Source organism: Kwoniella shivajii, chromosome 4 (genome assembly GCF_035658355.1).
Source record: "Kwoniella shivajii chromosome 4, complete sequence".
Lineage (NCBI taxonomy): Eukaryota > Fungi > Basidiomycota > Tremellomycetes > Tremellales > Cryptococcaceae > Kwoniella > Kwoniella shivajii.
This window is the reverse complement of record NC_085911.1, coordinates 94,593-110,674: the sequence shown is the minus strand read 5'-3', so window position 1 is coordinate 110,674 and position 16,082 is coordinate 94,593. Positions and strand designations below refer to the sequence as shown.

Sequence of the window (16,082 nt, the reverse complement as noted above, 5' to 3'; positions counted from 1 at the left end):
TAGATGAACAAGTCTGCCTTCAGAAGACTGCCGTCGTGAATAGGTATCCTTGTGCCTGAAATGAACGCCGTAATCCATAATAGGCCGTCATTTCAACTTGGACGATAAGGAGAATGGGTATATATGGGCAGGATCTGATTCGCCCATATGTCTCCTCCCCCTCCTCACATATCGTTAACCACAAGTAAAAGCTGCGACCATCACAAACATGTCGAACAATTTCGATAAAGCAGACGTAGTATCGACAGACATCGTACCAGTCGAAGGCTATGCTGAAGAGAAGAATGGGCCACATGAATTCGATGATCTCTACGTCGATCCTGTCGAGGACAGCAAGTTAACCAGGACTCTTGATTTAAGAGTAAGTCTCAGCTGAGTATCATCTCGCATGATATACATATCTGATCCATCGGTGTCTTCACAGATTCTGCCATTGGCTACGGCGATGTACTTCTTTTCCTCTCTCGACAGGTCGAATTATTCCAACGCGAAAACCGATGGAATGACAACCGACTTGCATTTCCCCACTGATGGATATGCTATTGTCCTTTCGATCTTTTATGTCTTCTTTTCTTTTTGCGGTATACCTGCAATGATTCTCACACGATACTTTGGTGCTCATCGGACACTTCCACTCTTCATGTTAGGGTTCGGTTCGATGTAAGTTTCTATCTCTTTGCCACACCCATCATGTGGTTCATCGAGACTGACCTACCGGATCATAGGTCGATGATCAACGCAGCTGCTCCAAATCTTGCCAGCTCCATCGTCATCCGAACTCTTCTGGGTGTATTCGAATCTGGTTTCGCTTCAAGTTTAATCTTCTATCTCACCACCTTCTACAAGCGAGATGAGCTAGCACGAAGAATCGCATGTTTCTACTCTTGTCTCGCTTTGGCGGGTGCTTTCAGTGGTCTTCTCGCTTACGGCGTCTTCGGCATCGACAATGAAACCCTTCATGGATGGCAATACCTTTTCTTGATTGAAGGTGGAGCTACTGTTGTTGCTGCGACTGCATCTTGGTTCCTCCTTCCCAAATCTGCTGCTGAGGCTAAATTCCTCACACCCGAGCAAAAGGTCATCGCACGAAAGCGACTCTTGATGGACTCCACTCAAGAAGTTGATACTCAATTCAATGCCAAAAAATTCTTCAGTCCACTATTGGAGACCAAATTCTGGTTATTCGCTCTTATAGCTATCGTAAGTCGTTCCCCTTTGCCCTAGACAACAAAACAGATTATTGATGCCTTGAATGTAGGGTTACGGTACCGCATCCACCGTTGCGAGTAATTTCTTGTCCATCATTATCCAACGTTTCAAATACTCAGTAGTCAAGACAAATTTATGGACAGTAGCGCCAAACTTCTTTTCCGCTATCTGTCTGGGAGTAAGTTGTTACTTGTCCGATCGATTCCGATGTCGGTCATGGTATCTCCTCAGTGCGCTTTGCATGACTTGCACTGGTTGTATCATCTTGGCTTGTTTGCCCATCTCAGCCAAGGTAGCAGGATGTAAGTCAAATTTGTTCTGTGCAAGGCGGGTTTGACTCAGTACTGATGCTGATTGTCTTCCCTTGCTTAGACTTTGCTACCTTTTTGATCGCCGGAGGAGCTTTCACACCATCGGTCTTGTTCCACTCCTGGCATCAGAACAATGATGTCGGGTTAGACTCTAGAGGTTTCCGAGTAGCAGCCTTGACAGCTTTCGCCAATACTGGTGGTCTGGTCAGTGCCAATATATTCCTGACACGTTTTGCTCCCAAGTGTAAGTACTGCTTTGCTACCTGACATGTGGTGGATAGAGCGTGGTTGCTGATTTCTTTTCATAGATGTCATCCCTCTCATAATCACAGCAGTATTAGAAGGAATGGCAATCACGATCGTACTTAGTCTTCGATTGCATTGGGGTCGCCTCAATAAGAAAAGGAACTCCGAACAAGGAGTCAATTGGACTTCCAAAGACGTTCCAACAGAAGTTTTGGCTGCTGGTCCAGCAGATCCTAGATTCAGATATTTCTTGTAGTATTTGATATAATGCTATTTCGCGAACCCCGTTCTTTCCGTAATGTTTTTTCAAAGTATTTTTTTGTAGTCGTCAGTGATACTCGAGTCAAAGAACGTTTGTAGTGGTTTGTAGTTGTCTTGGAGCGTTCCGTATATATACATGTATATATTTATACATGCACATACATCTGTTCAAGGTCAAATACATACAGTACGTTTATACTTTGGCAGCAAGACAAGCGGAGCGAATTTTTGAGATCTTCCATTCAGGGTCCAAGCGGCCGCTTTCACAGAGAATTGAGCTCAACTATACGGGATATTCAGCCGTTTATTATTGATTCGTTGTTCTCATGAATAGAGAGCTGCTGTAAACGTTCATACAGGTTTTCTCGCCCTTGTGATGACGCAGGACATCCACAAGATCAGGTATCATGGCTAGTGTCGTCAAGTAAGTCTTTCCTTGCTGCACTGTCAGATCTACAAGGAGAAATTTGGAAGAGATCACAATCTGAGCTCTTCATCGGTACGATTGTTTAGTCAACGAAAGTTCAAGTCTAAGCAAGATCGACCTTGCGATAATTGCAGGAGACTCAAACAACAATGTGTGGTGATTCAAAGGGGATCACCATGTCGTCTTTGTCAACAACGAAATCGAATTTGTACATTTGATCAACCAGTTCCAAAACGTAGAAATCAGAGATCTACTTTGCACCCTACAATCAGTATCTCGCAATCCAATAATACAGGAATTGAGGGATGGGATACCTTAAAAGCTACTCCTGTAAGTAGAGGCAGATCATTTGAACATCATACGTACAGCTGAAGACTTTGATCGGAGCAGTCCATCCTTGCTCACGACGCAGCGATAGGGGAAGCAAGTGTATTTGACGTGTTACGCGAGGACAGATCAGCCCACGTTGAAGTAGTACAAGATCTATCCGTCGAAGATTTAGTGAGCGAAATGGTGTAAATCTCTCATGAAATAACGTGTGGTCAACTAACATTTGTTGACTTGGGGTCAATAGGATGATGACGAATTCGATGCGCTGGATGCTGCAGATTGGGAGGAATCACATTTTCTTGGTTTAGGAGCTCTATCAGATTTTGGTTTAGGTGATTTTAAAGCAGGTGTCGATATGGTGAAAATTAAACATATGGTATTTCGTCAAGTCTCACAAGATCCAAATCATCCAGTAGTATTTTCACGAAATCCGTCACGTATATTTGGGAATACTGGAGATGGTAGAGAATTATTCGATAGAATGAAATCATTATTAGGAGAATGGAATTATACCCAATTACTTGAAATGTGAGTTTGTCATTTCGTAATGCTTGTTTTTAAAGTTTCATGGGTGTTCACATCTGACGAAGTATCCAGCTTCATCGAAAGATCACTTCCCGCTATGCCTTTTATGAACGCCGTTCGTCTGAGAGGAGCATGCGAAAATTGGCGAGGAGCAGGTTCATTCCCTTATGCTTTGCTTGCTGGGATCATTGCGGCGACTGTGGTTTATGTTCCCCAGCTATGGGATAAGGGAACGGAACTATGGAAAATAGCGGTACAAGCTCTTGATGATGAGTATAGAAGGCCAATCAATCTCAGAACAGTCCAACTGTCTTTAGTGCACCTGTCAATGCGACCGAACTGGAACCAAAGCGCTTCGGCTATTGAGCTGGCACGAGTAAGTATGGAATTGTCCTTCTTCGGGGAGAGATACTGACAACGCAACAGGCCATAGGTGCGGCCAAATTACTGGGCTTACACCTTGATAGCTCTAAGTGGCGTCTACCAAGATGGGAAAGGACAGTAAGAAAGAGGGTTTGGTGGTCACTCATTCTACAGGATAAATGGAGGGCTGCGTTATTTGACCGACCAAGCAAGTAAGTTCACCTGTCTGACATTTGACCATGTCGACAGGGTATACTGAATGATGTAATCTCAGCCTTGCAGGATTTCTACATCAAGTACCGCCTCCTTCATTACTGGATGACGATTGGGGCGGTTCAGATCCATCTAGTGGACCATCGATGTTAGCATTTATTCTCATGTGCAAATCGACTTCCATCCTTGATGATCTACAAGATTCTGGCTCGAACAATGTAGTCTTCCTAGAAGCATTGAGTCGTAGAACTGCATCTTTACGGGACGAGCTTAAGACAGCGTTGATAGAACCTGCACCAGGTGAAGGCTTATCTCCAGGAGCACGTGAGCATCGATTGTGTTACTCCCAAGTACAACGTCTGATCAGCTGAAACTGTATTACTTCTTTAGAATCAACGCATCTCTCTTTACTCGGTCTCGATGTCATGATCATGAAGAAGCTGTTCGACAAGCTTAAAAATCTGTCGATAACGATAAGTCCCAGAGTGTATATCTCACTCTTAGCTGTGTGCGAAAGATTGGTGAAGATGTTGGAAGGATTGACAGACTACGATTTTGATGAATTCTGGCAACCGTGTAAGTGATCATAGCATTGCTGCCACTGATATTTCACTTTTTTGCCGCACCATTGACGGTTCATTTCGTAGTCTGTTACATACATATAACGAACACGAATGCTCTGCTTCTACAAATTGCCGAATTGCATCGACATCAACGACGCTCTCACGACAGTCCATTCGACCGTTCCATTGACCTAATTCGACGAGCACTGAAAGCCGTAGTACGCGATACCGATACTTATGGCTGGGACGAATCAAGAGCAGTCCGTTGTAGAACGACTACTATGATCACATCGAAAACGGATCCCATCTATCTTGACCTCCTCTCTTCATCATTATTACCACCTAAACCGGTAACGCAACCAGAATGTAAGCTGTCATCGAAATTCTGATGTCTGCGGATGAAAATCAATAATGATAGAACCTAACTGATCTTTGAATGAGCTTATAGTGGACTTGTCTCAAATCTGGGATCTCGATTCTCTCAAAGACTTGGAAGGAACAGTCTTCGAAAGCTTTTTAGGCTGGCAATAATACCTTTGGGGAAACTGTACTCCGACATCAGAGACTTAAACAATCCCTCAGTACTATCTTTCCAATCATACGTATCCTCACAGTCCTCACTACCAACCAAGAAAAGAACCAAAAAGGAATTGAAAGGAGACCACAGCACTCGGGATTCTCAAGTCGTCCCCGACCTGTATACTAACCAAGCGATGTCGAGCTTAACTGCGCAAATCTGACGGGATGCGGTGTTTTCTCGACTCTATGACCGTAGATGTGATTCACCTGTTTTGACCAGACAAGACGAGCGATGAGTAGGATGCATGTACACGTACGAGGGATGTTACAAATTTTTACTTGTTGTTGTTGTAATCTACATTTAATGTGTGGCCTTGTTTAACCGGGCCGGAATATGTTCGGACCGAATTACCGAGGGGATAACATAAACCTCTTCTCGGAAAGTGAGATGTCAATGAGAGATCTATCATGAGGATATCCAATTATGCATGGGAAATAGCCAATAGCTTCAGCTGCTAGTCAACAGGCAGGGAGAAATGACCAATGACTGGCTAGATGTGATCACGAACGATAGCCAATTACGCAGATATAGCCAATACTCACATGGGCATTAAGCTCTTGTTGCCGTCACTGTTTGAATCAAGTGATCTGCCGTTTTAAACCGTTTTCGCATGTTGCATATTAATATATAAATAGTTAGTATCCACTTTGAAACCTCTCATTTCGTTTCTCGTACATCTCTTTAGTCCAATACACAAGGTCAACTCTCTCCAATACATTCCTATACCCATAAGCTCTGAACAATAAACAATATGTCAGCACCCACGTATGATTCTCTAAACTTGCCATCGTTCGTTGAAACGGTTCTTGTCACAGGGGCAGGAGGTAAGTCAGACCCCTCAAACCTGTCATTCCCATGAATCCTCCTGTCAACGAGAAGACAATATTGACAAATACTGATGTATGAATAGGTTTCATTGGGCAAAAACTTGTTTTACTGTTATTAAAACTTTATCCCAATCTCAGGATTATCGCTACGGATATCATCGAACCCCCCAATCATGGAAACACTGATTCAAAGAAATTGAGAAACGTTAAAGCTGATTTGGGTAAACCTGATCAACTGGCTGGTATTTTTGAGAATGAGAAAGTGGGTGGAGTCTTTGCGTTACAGTGAGTGAATCTTGGTGCAAAACCAAAGAATGCAACTATGACATTCCACTTGAGTCACACCACTTGAGCAGCGCTGATTACATATCTCATGTAACTCTTCCACCCTTATGTGTGTAGTGGTATAATGTCAGGAGGATCCGAAGCGAATTTCCCCCTTGGATATTCGGTCAACGTTGATTCTCATCGAGCTCTATTGGAAGCGACACATAAACATGCTGAAAAGCATTTCGCAACTGGACCCAAACCAATATACGTTTTCGCTTCTTCTTTAGCTGTTTACGGGAGTGTGACACCTCAATCTGTTGTGGACCCAAAGACTAAGCCTGTCATTCCAGAATCGAGTTATGGTGTTCAGAAACATTGTATTGAGATGATCGTTTATGATTATGGTAGAAAAGGTGAGTTGTATTCTTCAGAGCGTTGTCTGAGTCGATTCAATATTCACTCTTGTCGATTCGAAGTGACAAAAGCTAAAACCTCCTTTGTCACACTAGGTTACCTCGATACAAGAACAGTACGATTGGTCACAGTGACAGTTCGACCTGGTGCACCTTCAAGTGCAGCATCATCTTACGTATCGGGATTGATCAGAGAACCATTACAAGGTCAAGAATCGATTTGTCCAATCGCAGATTCATACGATGATCCAGCTTTAGATTACTATTTGACTTGGGTGGGAAGAACCAAGACTGTCATCAGGAATATACTTTACGCAGCTGTCGTTGATCAAAGTGAATTAAAACAAGTCGCTCCTGAAAGAATCGTCAATTTACCTGGAATCCAAATCACTCCAAGACAAATTATACAAGCTTTGTGAGTGTTTACATATATGTCCCATTTTACCACTTTCCAAATTTCATTTCACTCATTTTCTGTTATAATATGAGAAACATCAGCTGATCAAATGAACCCGATCCCTCCATCCATGTACAGAGCTAAATTCGGCGGTGAGGATAAATTGAAATTGATCAAATACAAGAAAGATCCAGCTGTAACCAGAATCTGCGATACTTGGGCTGGAGCATTCGATAATACCGATGCTATCAAACTAGGGTTCGAAGTCGACGATTCAAAAACAGGATACGAAGGTGCCGTACAAGATTTTATCGAAGAGGAATTAGGTGGGAAAGTAGCTCCAGCAGCGTAGTGGATCAAGATGATTGACATTGATTGACATCCGTACATTGTATGCCCAAGAATGAATAAAGGAAGCGTAGACTCTTCTCCTGGGTTACAAATTCACTTGCGACATCCAAATGAATGTGGATGTAACGTTATAGACAACGATCCAGTCCCTGGCTATCCATGTGAAATCAACACAAGTTCATTAAATATCGAAACAATAATATAACGAGTCACAGCGAACTCAGAAATTCTATGGGTATCTATCTCTATGCGGTATTCTATGATATGACCGAAATTAATCGAATATTAACCAGTTAAAAAGCTTTGAATATCATTATTCCGTTTGAATTTGCGCTCCATCTATATTGCAAATGTCCATCTGCCATCTAATCACAACGTTCCACCAATTTCAACTAGGTATAGTCTAATCATCATCTGTATCGGGTTCTCTTTCACCACCATAAGATAACCAATTGAGTTTTCTGATTCTACGTCTCTCTTCTTGAGCTTTAAGATCGTTTCTTGTCATCTTCTTCTTCTTTCTCTTGACAATCAACTTAGCGACACCATCTACTATTTCTTCAGTTCCTGAGGGAGCTGCGCTGCCTGAAGGAGTTGCAGTACCGGGTGTACCGGGAACAGTTCGTGGTGTACCCGCTTTCGAAGTTGCCCTTGAAGTTGGTACTGATGGGTTGTCGAAAGCATCTTCTACAATGGCGACTTTACCTTTGTGGGTTAATTCACCATTGTCGACATGCCATATTTCGGGACATAAAGCAGAAACGAATTCTTGAGAATGCGAAATGATACAGACTGCTCCTCCCCATTCTTTGATAGCTACTGCTAAACCACCTAAAGCTTCTCGATCCAAGAAATTGGTAGGCTCATCTAAGAACAGACATTGAGGTCTGAATTAAAAAGAACCAGCTCAGCCTATGATTCCCGGCTAGATGCAGTGTGTGTATGAAATGACTTACCTGTTAAACATGGAAGCAGCAATGACAACTTTGACTTTTTGACCACCTGATAAACCAGACATTTCGTTGTATTGTGCAATATCACCATCTAAACCAACGGCTTCCAAGACTTCTCTAACTGCTGAGGCAGCAGTATCTCTTTGTCCTGCACCTTCTCTCGAAGATTCCATATCGTCGAATTGACCAACGAGCTTTTGGAAACCTTTTTCGATCAGTAAATCTCTTGGTAACCAAGCGTTGTATTTATGAGTCAATCCTTTGAATTTAATTTCGTATTGGAACGACTTCTTCAACTTTTGTCTACCCAAGATCATTTCGATTTTTCTCAAATCTCCGTTTTTACCTTCGATTGGTTTGTCCATCATCTCTCGGTCCTCATCAGTGAAGACTCGAGTAGCTTTCTCCATCATCTCTCTGTCGTGTCCATCTTGGTATCTCCATTGGATATATTGGACAGCGGTTTTATCAAGATGCAAATTGATATGGTGGAAAGCATGTTGAGCGACATATCCTACTCGTAAAGCTGGATGTTTGTGGACGGCGCCTTCTTGAGGAACAGTCTCACCAGTAAGAAGCTTGATCAAGGTCGATTTACCAGCACCGTTGGGACCAACGATACCGACTCGAGAAGAGAGGGAAAGCGAACAAGAGACATTTTTCAAGGAAGGTTTGGAAGCACCGGGGTAGGTGAATGTACAGGCGGCAAGCTTCATAATGGCTCGAGTGTTAGATCGGACACCCATCAACGAGCCAGGAGGAGGGAAGGTGAATCTGAAAGTCTTATTAGCGTCAAATCAAAGTTGGGTTTTTTGCAAGCTATACTCACTTGATGGAAGTGGCAGCAAGAGTATAGTAAGACTTGGCTGCAGGTACTTTCTCGACGAATTTGGAAAGGTTACCAGGGTAGTAGGCAAGTTTCTTCTCTTCGTAGTGAATCTGAGCGGCGGAAACATATCAGCGTTGTCCTTCATCAAAGATGGCCACAAAGGTTACGCACAATATCAGTACAGACGTTGTCCAAGAAACCGGAGTCATGCGAAACGATCATACAAGTGACGTCCGACAGACTACAGACGTAATCTTCAAGCCAAGCGACAGTTTGAACATCCAAATGATTGGTAGGCTCATCCCTGTACAGCATCATGAGCATGTTGATACCCAAGATAACAAAAGAGAGGTAGCTTACAGTAGCAAGATATCGGCACCGATCAACATGGCTCTGGCCAACTCCAACTTCATCTTCCAACCACCAGATAACGAGGCGACTGGGTCTCGTTGTTTCTCATCAGAGAATCCGACAGATAAAAGCATGGCAGAGATCTCTTGTTTAGTCTTTTGGACGAGTTTGGGATCAGCAGAAATGAAGTCGAGAATACCCTGGGAACCATCTTCACCTTGAAGAGCGTGTTCGACCATGATGGTACGTAATTCATCTTGAGGAGGGAAACCTTCAACTTTTCCATCTCTGATAGCTTTCATGAGGGTAGATTTACCAGCACCGTTACCTGCGCAGATACCGTATCTTCTTCCTCTTCTTAACTTGAGGTTGGTATGGTTCAACAACAATAAACCACCGTAGGCGAGGGAGAATTGGATATCACACAAAAGTTGACCTTCTGATCCATCGTCTTCCTCTGGGGGTGCGAATTTAGCTTGATCTATGTCCAAGAATGCTTTTCGGATACCAGCGGTAGCGTTGTTACCTTCTTCCGTACCCAAAAGGAGTTTCATGAATGAACCGAGACCTTTGGCCTCCCAGACACTTTCATCCCATCTTCGAAGATCGACGAGGTCAGCTACCACGTTGGCTTGATATTCGATAGCGTGAGCGAGAACAGGAGCTTGAGGCATGGAGACTGAAAGAGGGATGGAAGGGTGAGCTGGAAGACCTTCGACCTTGAGGTGAGGAGCCATGATTTTCAAAGCTTCAGTGACAGCAAGGTTGATGTCTCTTGGAGGAAGAGGAGTGGCGGACTCTGAAGCACCCGCGCCGATAAGAATGTCAAGAGCGGTTTGAGCGAAAGCTCTGATTTCAGGGAAAGCGGCACCGGTAGCAAGTTGTTGAACACCTCCGAACAAAGGGCCAAGGTATCGTGCAGCCACGTTGGGGTCTCTAACAAGCTTGACCAAGTTTCCTATGACAATACAGGTCATTCGTTGAGTTTCGGTGGATCGCTCTTTGAGAGCTCGAGATAAAAGAGGGACCATGACGGCAAGTGTAGGGGCGTTGACTTCAGCGACAAATGTGGTAGAAGAAAGACCTTTAATGGTTCCTGGCACAGCGGCAGGGGCAGCCATGGCGGATACAAGAAGGTTGATATGTTTGAGGACATCGGGGTTAGGGAGGGTTCCACAAAGGGTAGTAGCGGCTTTTTGGGCGGCAGCAGAGACCTATAAAAAGGTGATTGAGAGTCAGACAAGGTCCGGCGCCAAAATCTTTCAGGATAGGTACAATGTATAATGGGGACTTTGTAACTTACTTCTGTTTTGGTATCGTGCATAGCATGTTCAACAAAAGGAATGACATGACCTAATTCTTGAGCGATGTAATCTTCAGCACCTGGTTTGACCAAATTTTCGATAGCTTTTAAAGCTGCAACTTTTGATCTCCAACCTTTAGAATCCTCCAGAGATCTACACAGTACATCGAGGATCAATCTTGAACCTTCGGGGGCTGCAGCTTTGATCAAAGAAGTCATGGCAGAGTTGACTGCAGTTCGTACAGGTTGTCCTTTGTCCATTGCCAAGTTCAACAGGGCAGGGATCAAAGGCAAAAATACACCTTCAATACCTGTGCCCAGTGATCTACAGAGTCTTTCGACTAAAACAGGAGCAGATTCTCGTTCGTAGCCTGATTTGGAGCCTGACCAAGCCAAGACTACATCTACGACTTTACCATCTTGAATAGCTTCGAGTGTTCGAGGGGCTTTCTTGAGGATCAAGGCAATGGCATCAGCGGAAGATTTGGCTTCGATGTTGGATCCAGCTTTGGCGAGTGTGGTGAATTGTTCGGAGAGAGGAGAGAAGGGAAGTGGAGTGAGAGCGGGTTCAGCAGCAGGTGACATGTTTTGATTATACGATCTATGCTAGAGAGAGGGGAAGTGATGAGTTATCTGTTTCGAATCACCTAGCCGCGTGTGGCCAAGTGTGTGAGGGGTGAGAAAGTGCTTGGTGTAGAGCTTTGCCTGCTAAAAGAAAGCAGAGGTGGAAAGGCTCTGTGTATTACTCTTACAAAGTAAGAAGCAACGTTGGTGGGGAGGTGAAGCTGTATGCAGGAAGAGATGAAGGAGAGGAAGGATAAAGGATGGAGAGAGAGAGAGAGAGAGAGAGGCGAATTGTGAATTCAATCCAAATCTTCAAACCCAAAATGGCGTCCTTCCATTTTTCATTTTTGCAATTTTTTAATAAAAATGGAATTTTTTCTGAATTGCTGCAATTGTCAGCTTCAGGGTAAAAAAAAAGATAATACACACAGACACACACGTGGGAAATTCATTCCTAAATAGATAAGGTTACTGTAATCATTTTGTAATTGATTTGTAAATCGATAATACAAATCAATGACACGTCATGGTAAGTGTCATCAAATATCATTTTCTGATTGCCACCCCCGCATGTGTGGGATGGCCTCAATGCATAGCATATGTCACACATTCTGGCGAGCTTTGAGAGCAGTGTTCAAGGGATAAGGCGAAAGAATGTAGTTCTCTGAATGGTATATGCATGGCATAGCATGTTCACGCCCAGCATAAGAGGGCTGCCTGCTCGAAATCACCCTTTCTACTCAGGCGTGTCTCTGCGCAAACCCGTGGCTGTATTACAGACCGCTCAGAATCACCTGTGCTCCTAACCATAACCTAATCCTTCTTGCCCAGACCTGGGATATAACCTTTCAACGTTCCCCAAATACTCTTGGTCTCCTCAGCGAGCCTTATACTACCTTGAGTATGTTCTAGACTTTGAGCAGCTTGTCTTTGAGGTGGAAATTCGAAATCTCTGGGTAAATTAGACTGTGATCTCGCTTGTTTCATCGCTGTTGTAGATGCTGGGACTTGGATTGGTGCGGGTATCAGTACAGGATTAGCTTTGGCTTCTTGAATTTGTCGAGCATGTTCGGTTATGGCGTTGAAAACTTCTACTTTTCTGTTTGTTTTAACAGGAAAAGTGATAGAGTAGTCAGCATTGCTTCGTGTACTTTGATTGATTTGGCCGCTTGGTTCAACTTTGGTTTGGGTAACATCAAGTTGAAGGATAAGAACACAACTCACCGATCACCATCTTCGATCTTGTCGTTGACCTCCATAGCGGCGGCAACACCGGCAGCACCAAAACCAAGTAAACCACCTGCGAAACCAGCCAATCCACCAACTCCCAATCTGGTCACGATGTGAGGTTTTGGGTATTGTCTTTTCATCAATTGCCAAATCAACAAAGAAAATGATATTGCTCCTGCCTACAAAATGATCGTTCAGGTGAAGTCAGCGAGTCAACCTCATGAGCTAAGGTTAACAGTTCATCGTCGTGATGTTTCTAGCATGATGATAACCGATAATAGTTCGCAAGTGGAATGATCTATCACCGAAAGCAGTGATGAGAGACCCCACTCACAGGTGGTGTGTATGCCATCCATCTATATCCCTTCTCCATAATCTCGACATCTTTCCTCGTTATTTCACCTATGATGAACAGAAATAAAAATCATGTTAGCTAGAGTTCTTGATCGATACACAGTGAACTCCCAACAATGTTCAGCAGCAGTTACACCAGAGTTCGTAAGAGTGTCGATCGTGAAGACTCACCCGATGCGATTTTCTGTTGAACCAAATCTTTAGTTTCAGGTAGATCGAATGGATTTACAGGTAAGTAATTCCCACTGAACCAACTTCCACCTGAAGTTGATGATCCAGCGGAAGATGTAGCTTGAGCAGTTGCTGATGACATTATCGTGTGATAGACACTATCTTGCGTTGTCTGAGAGTTTGTGATTGTATCCTGTTTTTTAATTCTTCCAGTCTGTTATATAGAGGTAGAGAGAAAGATCTCTGTATTTCACGAAATATCGTTGGACTGAAGCAGAAAGGATACAAATCGAAGATCGAAAAATCCATCTTACGTAACTGACCTGATGCCATGTGGACTGGAACCGGTGAAGCCGAATAAAGTCTGGTTTTGTTGGTTATCGGATTCACCGACATCATCTTCCATCTCGAGGTGATAGCATATAGAAAAGAAACAGGTCAGAGGGAAGAGAGGTATATGATGGAATATTCATACAACACATGAAATTCAAATCGCTCAGTGATATCTAGAAAATGGCATTACTCGCTTACCTGGTTTGTTTCGCACAATGGCTGTTAATCATTCGGTTGTCCTTCCATCACGGAACAACTCAATTCAGGAAAGCACTTTGGGTCAGCGCCATCACGAGTACTGGGCTTACGATCAGAGGATGTAAAGGATACGAAGGTGTGTCTGACTGTCTACCCTTCCAGCCAAAGGGAATTCATGACTGAACGATACGATTTGTTCTTGATCCCCGTCAAGGCGCTCTTGCTTATTGGTTGGTAAGTCTTCGATCTATCTGCACACCATGTTGTATCACTGAAGAAGTAAACTTTGACGCGAACTGATCGCGTAGCTGGTCATTGTGAGTAGGAAGACACGGACGACATTATTCGAGTATGATCTAATTTGCGTGTAAACTATCAAAGGCAATCGGTCCGGGAACGAGATGGGGATTCTCTTCACCACCACTTTTTCATCCATTACCTCGTCAACCGAACTTCCCCAGGCTCCGCTCAACGAGCTCGTGGAGAGTCTTTGATTTGTTATTCAACTTCCGAATGATCAATCTTCCTCCCTCATCTCCTCTACCTCTCTGCAATCAGACCTATCTATCTGCCATATTTGGTCATTCGAAAGCTTGCATATGGCATATATTGATAACGGATATTTTATTATGGCCATCACTCAAACTCCCATCAACATATCCTTCACCTACGTATTCCGGATTCCTTAACTCGATGCGGGATACAATTTCTATTCCTGGAGGAGGAATTATGGTCGATATATTGATGAGCCTTAGTCAAGGTGTAGGTACTTATCAAGGTACTTGTTTGATTTGGCATCTCTCAGCCATATTAGGTATATCGACTGGATTATGGATACCTGAAGAATGGGGAATGAAGGTTATGGATAGACCTGACAAATCTGATAGTCTGATCGATTTCTGGGGTAACAGATGGCATCAAATGTTAACGGTGAGTTGAGATACGTTGGACGTCACTTCATCATCTCAGTTGTTATATGTCAGTCCGCTGGGTACTCTTTGCTCAATCCGTCTCAATTAATGTTAGGAACCGATCAAATTCATCTTATCCTTCATACCTCTCAAAGTACCAAAATCGATATACATTTTATTATTCTTTCTGATATCAGGAATAATTCATGGTCCCTTACATTACACTTTGACACACAAATGCAACTGGGTGATATTCACGGTTACCTTCGGTTTATACGGTTTAGGCTGTGTATCAGAACGTGGATTCTACAAATTCACAGGTAAGAAAGTAGGTGGTATTTGGGGTAGATTATGGATGTGGTCATTTTTGATTGTCAGTAGTAGACTATTAGTGAGCAGTTTATGGGAAACGGAAAGGCATTGGAACCAAGGAAACGGAGAGGTCATACAAGGTTCTCTGACTGATTGGATCTGGAGGGCCTGTGTATCGAGAGTAAAGAAGGGAATGAAATGAAGCTGTAGAATTTTCGCAAAGGTACACTACTCAAATCAAGTTAGGATATGTTCCACGATGCATGATACAATACTCCATGATTCAATGAGACAATTCCGCGCTATGGAACTGAAATTTCACTAATTGGGCACCAGCGATGACTGCATTGTAGAATGTATGTGTATGGTCACTGCTCAACGACGATTTGAAAGCGAAATGGAGACAGTTGGGAGAGAGAGAGAAGTGATACATTGCATGCTAATAGTCATTATACGTTGTGATTTTAAACTTATTTGCCTTGCATTTGCTCTAAATCGCCAAAATACAACCGATCAGCTTGAGTCTTTTATGGGGGTGCATGAGGTGATTGAGGACCATAGTGGTATCGCACATGACCGTACTCTCAAAGTACAGCCATAATGTATTGCAAGAGTCAAGGCACTCACCAGCGTTATGTTCCGCAAATCTAGCTCCTACTCGTTCTGAATGTTTCAAGAATTTATCGGTACAATTTTGAACGCACGTAGACTGTAAAGGAGAGAAGTCAGGATTTAGCGTTTACAGGAAACAGGAGAAAAAGATTCGGCACATACTTCATTGGTAGTCAATGCTTTTGAGGTGAAATCTTGAGCGCAAGAATTGAAACATCTTTCTACTAAACCAGAATAAAGTCTCATGAAGTCTTGCATCTAAGAGAGGGGAACGGTTGGCAAGGGGGATGTCAGCAAGGGAAGCTAATAGAACACATCAAAGAAAGCGTGGTCATGTTGAAAACGTGAACGTCGAATGTAGGCAGCGGTGTTTAGATCGACGATATGAAGGGACGAAGGAATCCATTCAACCTCACCTGCTTCTTCTCGATGACTTTTGTCATGTGAGCTTGCTCTGTTCCGTTGAATTGTGAAAAGTCCATCTTGTCGGGAGATTCTACTATCGGGTGACTGAGGATGGAGGATGAATTGATTGTTAAAGAGAGTCAAAAACAGAAGAAGCCTTCAAGATCAGTATGGAAAACAGCGAAAGTCAAAATGGAATCACTAGAAAGATTCAAGATTCAAGGTTCAAAATTCCCGGTGCAGATGTCGGTGATCGCCGCCAATGACATT

At 43.3% G+C, this 16,082-nt stretch overlaps 7 protein-coding genes and 1 non-coding gene across 8 annotated transcripts; 4 read left to right on the top strand and 4 right to left on the bottom strand.

Moving 5' to 3' along the window:
• Positions 1-208: 208 nt before the first annotated feature.
• IL334_003028 (uncharacterized protein) lies at positions 209-2,022 on the top strand (the record flags this gene model as incomplete). The annotated part of the gene is made up of 6 exons (XM_062934764.1): positions 209-361; positions 425-660; positions 726-1,200; positions 1,259-1,511; positions 1,582-1,764; positions 1,829-2,022. The coding sequence occupies 6 exons, from the start codon at positions 209-211 to the stop codon at positions 2,020-2,022; spliced, it is 1,494 nt and encodes a 497-aa protein (XP_062790815.1).
• A 412-nt stretch (positions 2,023-2,434) lies between these two features.
• Positions 2,435-4,979, top strand: IL334_003027 (uncharacterized protein; the record flags this gene model as incomplete). Its single annotated transcript, XM_062934763.1, has 10 exons — positions 2,435-2,451; positions 2,541-2,784; positions 2,845-2,955; positions 3,029-3,312; positions 3,382-3,685; positions 3,736-3,884; positions 3,947-4,209; positions 4,276-4,461; positions 4,533-4,814; positions 4,897-4,979. The coding sequence occupies 10 exons, from the start codon at positions 2,435-2,437 to the stop codon at positions 4,977-4,979; spliced, it is 1,923 nt and encodes a 640-aa protein (XP_062790814.1).
• A 129-nt stretch (positions 4,980-5,108) lies between these two features.
• On the bottom strand, positions 5,109-5,222 carry IL334_003026. The gene has a single exon (XR_009999587.1). It is a non-coding gene; the product is annotated as a 5S ribosomal RNA (ribosomal RNA).
• Positions 5,223-5,779: 557 nt separating this feature from the next.
• On the top strand, positions 5,780-7,287 carry IL334_003025 (uncharacterized protein; the record flags this gene model as incomplete). The annotated part of the gene is made up of 5 exons (XM_062934762.1): positions 5,780-5,852; positions 5,939-6,140; positions 6,258-6,538; positions 6,635-6,953; positions 7,074-7,287. The coding sequence occupies 5 exons, from the start codon at positions 5,780-5,782 to the stop codon at positions 7,285-7,287; spliced, it is 1,089 nt and encodes a 362-aa protein (XP_062790813.1).
• A 402-nt stretch (positions 7,288-7,689) lies between these two features.
• Positions 7,690-11,307, bottom strand: IL334_003024 (uncharacterized protein; the record flags this gene model as incomplete). Its single annotated transcript, XM_062934761.1, has 6 exons — positions 7,690-8,173; positions 8,243-9,013; positions 9,069-9,178; positions 9,240-9,372; positions 9,429-10,633; positions 10,723-11,307. The coding sequence occupies 6 exons, from the start codon at positions 11,305-11,307 to the stop codon at positions 7,690-7,692; spliced, it is 3,288 nt and encodes a 1,095-aa protein (XP_062790812.1).
• A 792-nt stretch (positions 11,308-12,099) lies between these two features.
• On the bottom strand, positions 12,100-13,183 carry IL334_003023 (uncharacterized protein; the record flags this gene model as incomplete). The annotated part of the gene is made up of 4 exons (XM_062934760.1): positions 12,100-12,385; positions 12,511-12,695; positions 12,851-12,918; positions 13,042-13,183. 4 exons carry the CDS (start codon positions 13,181-13,183, stop codon positions 12,100-12,102), a joined length of 681 nt encoding a protein of 226 aa, XP_062790811.1.
• A 371-nt stretch (positions 13,184-13,554) lies between these two features.
• On the top strand, positions 13,555-14,997 carry IL334_003022 (uncharacterized protein; the record flags this gene model as incomplete). Its single annotated transcript, XM_062934759.1, has 5 exons — positions 13,555-13,708; positions 13,787-13,806; positions 13,881-13,889; positions 13,954-14,502; positions 14,599-14,997. 5 exons carry the CDS (start codon positions 13,555-13,557, stop codon positions 14,995-14,997), a joined length of 1,131 nt encoding a protein of 376 aa, XP_062790810.1.
• Positions 14,998-15,265: 268 nt separating this feature from the next.
• On the bottom strand, positions 15,266-15,889 carry IL334_003021 (mitochondrial import inner membrane translocase subunit TIM9; the record flags this gene model as incomplete). The annotated part of the gene is made up of 4 exons (XM_062934758.1): positions 15,266-15,285; positions 15,423-15,504; positions 15,570-15,665; positions 15,824-15,889. 4 exons carry the CDS (start codon positions 15,887-15,889, stop codon positions 15,266-15,268), a joined length of 264 nt encoding a protein of 87 aa, XP_062790809.1.
• Between the last annotated feature and the right edge of the window lie 193 nt (positions 15,890-16,082).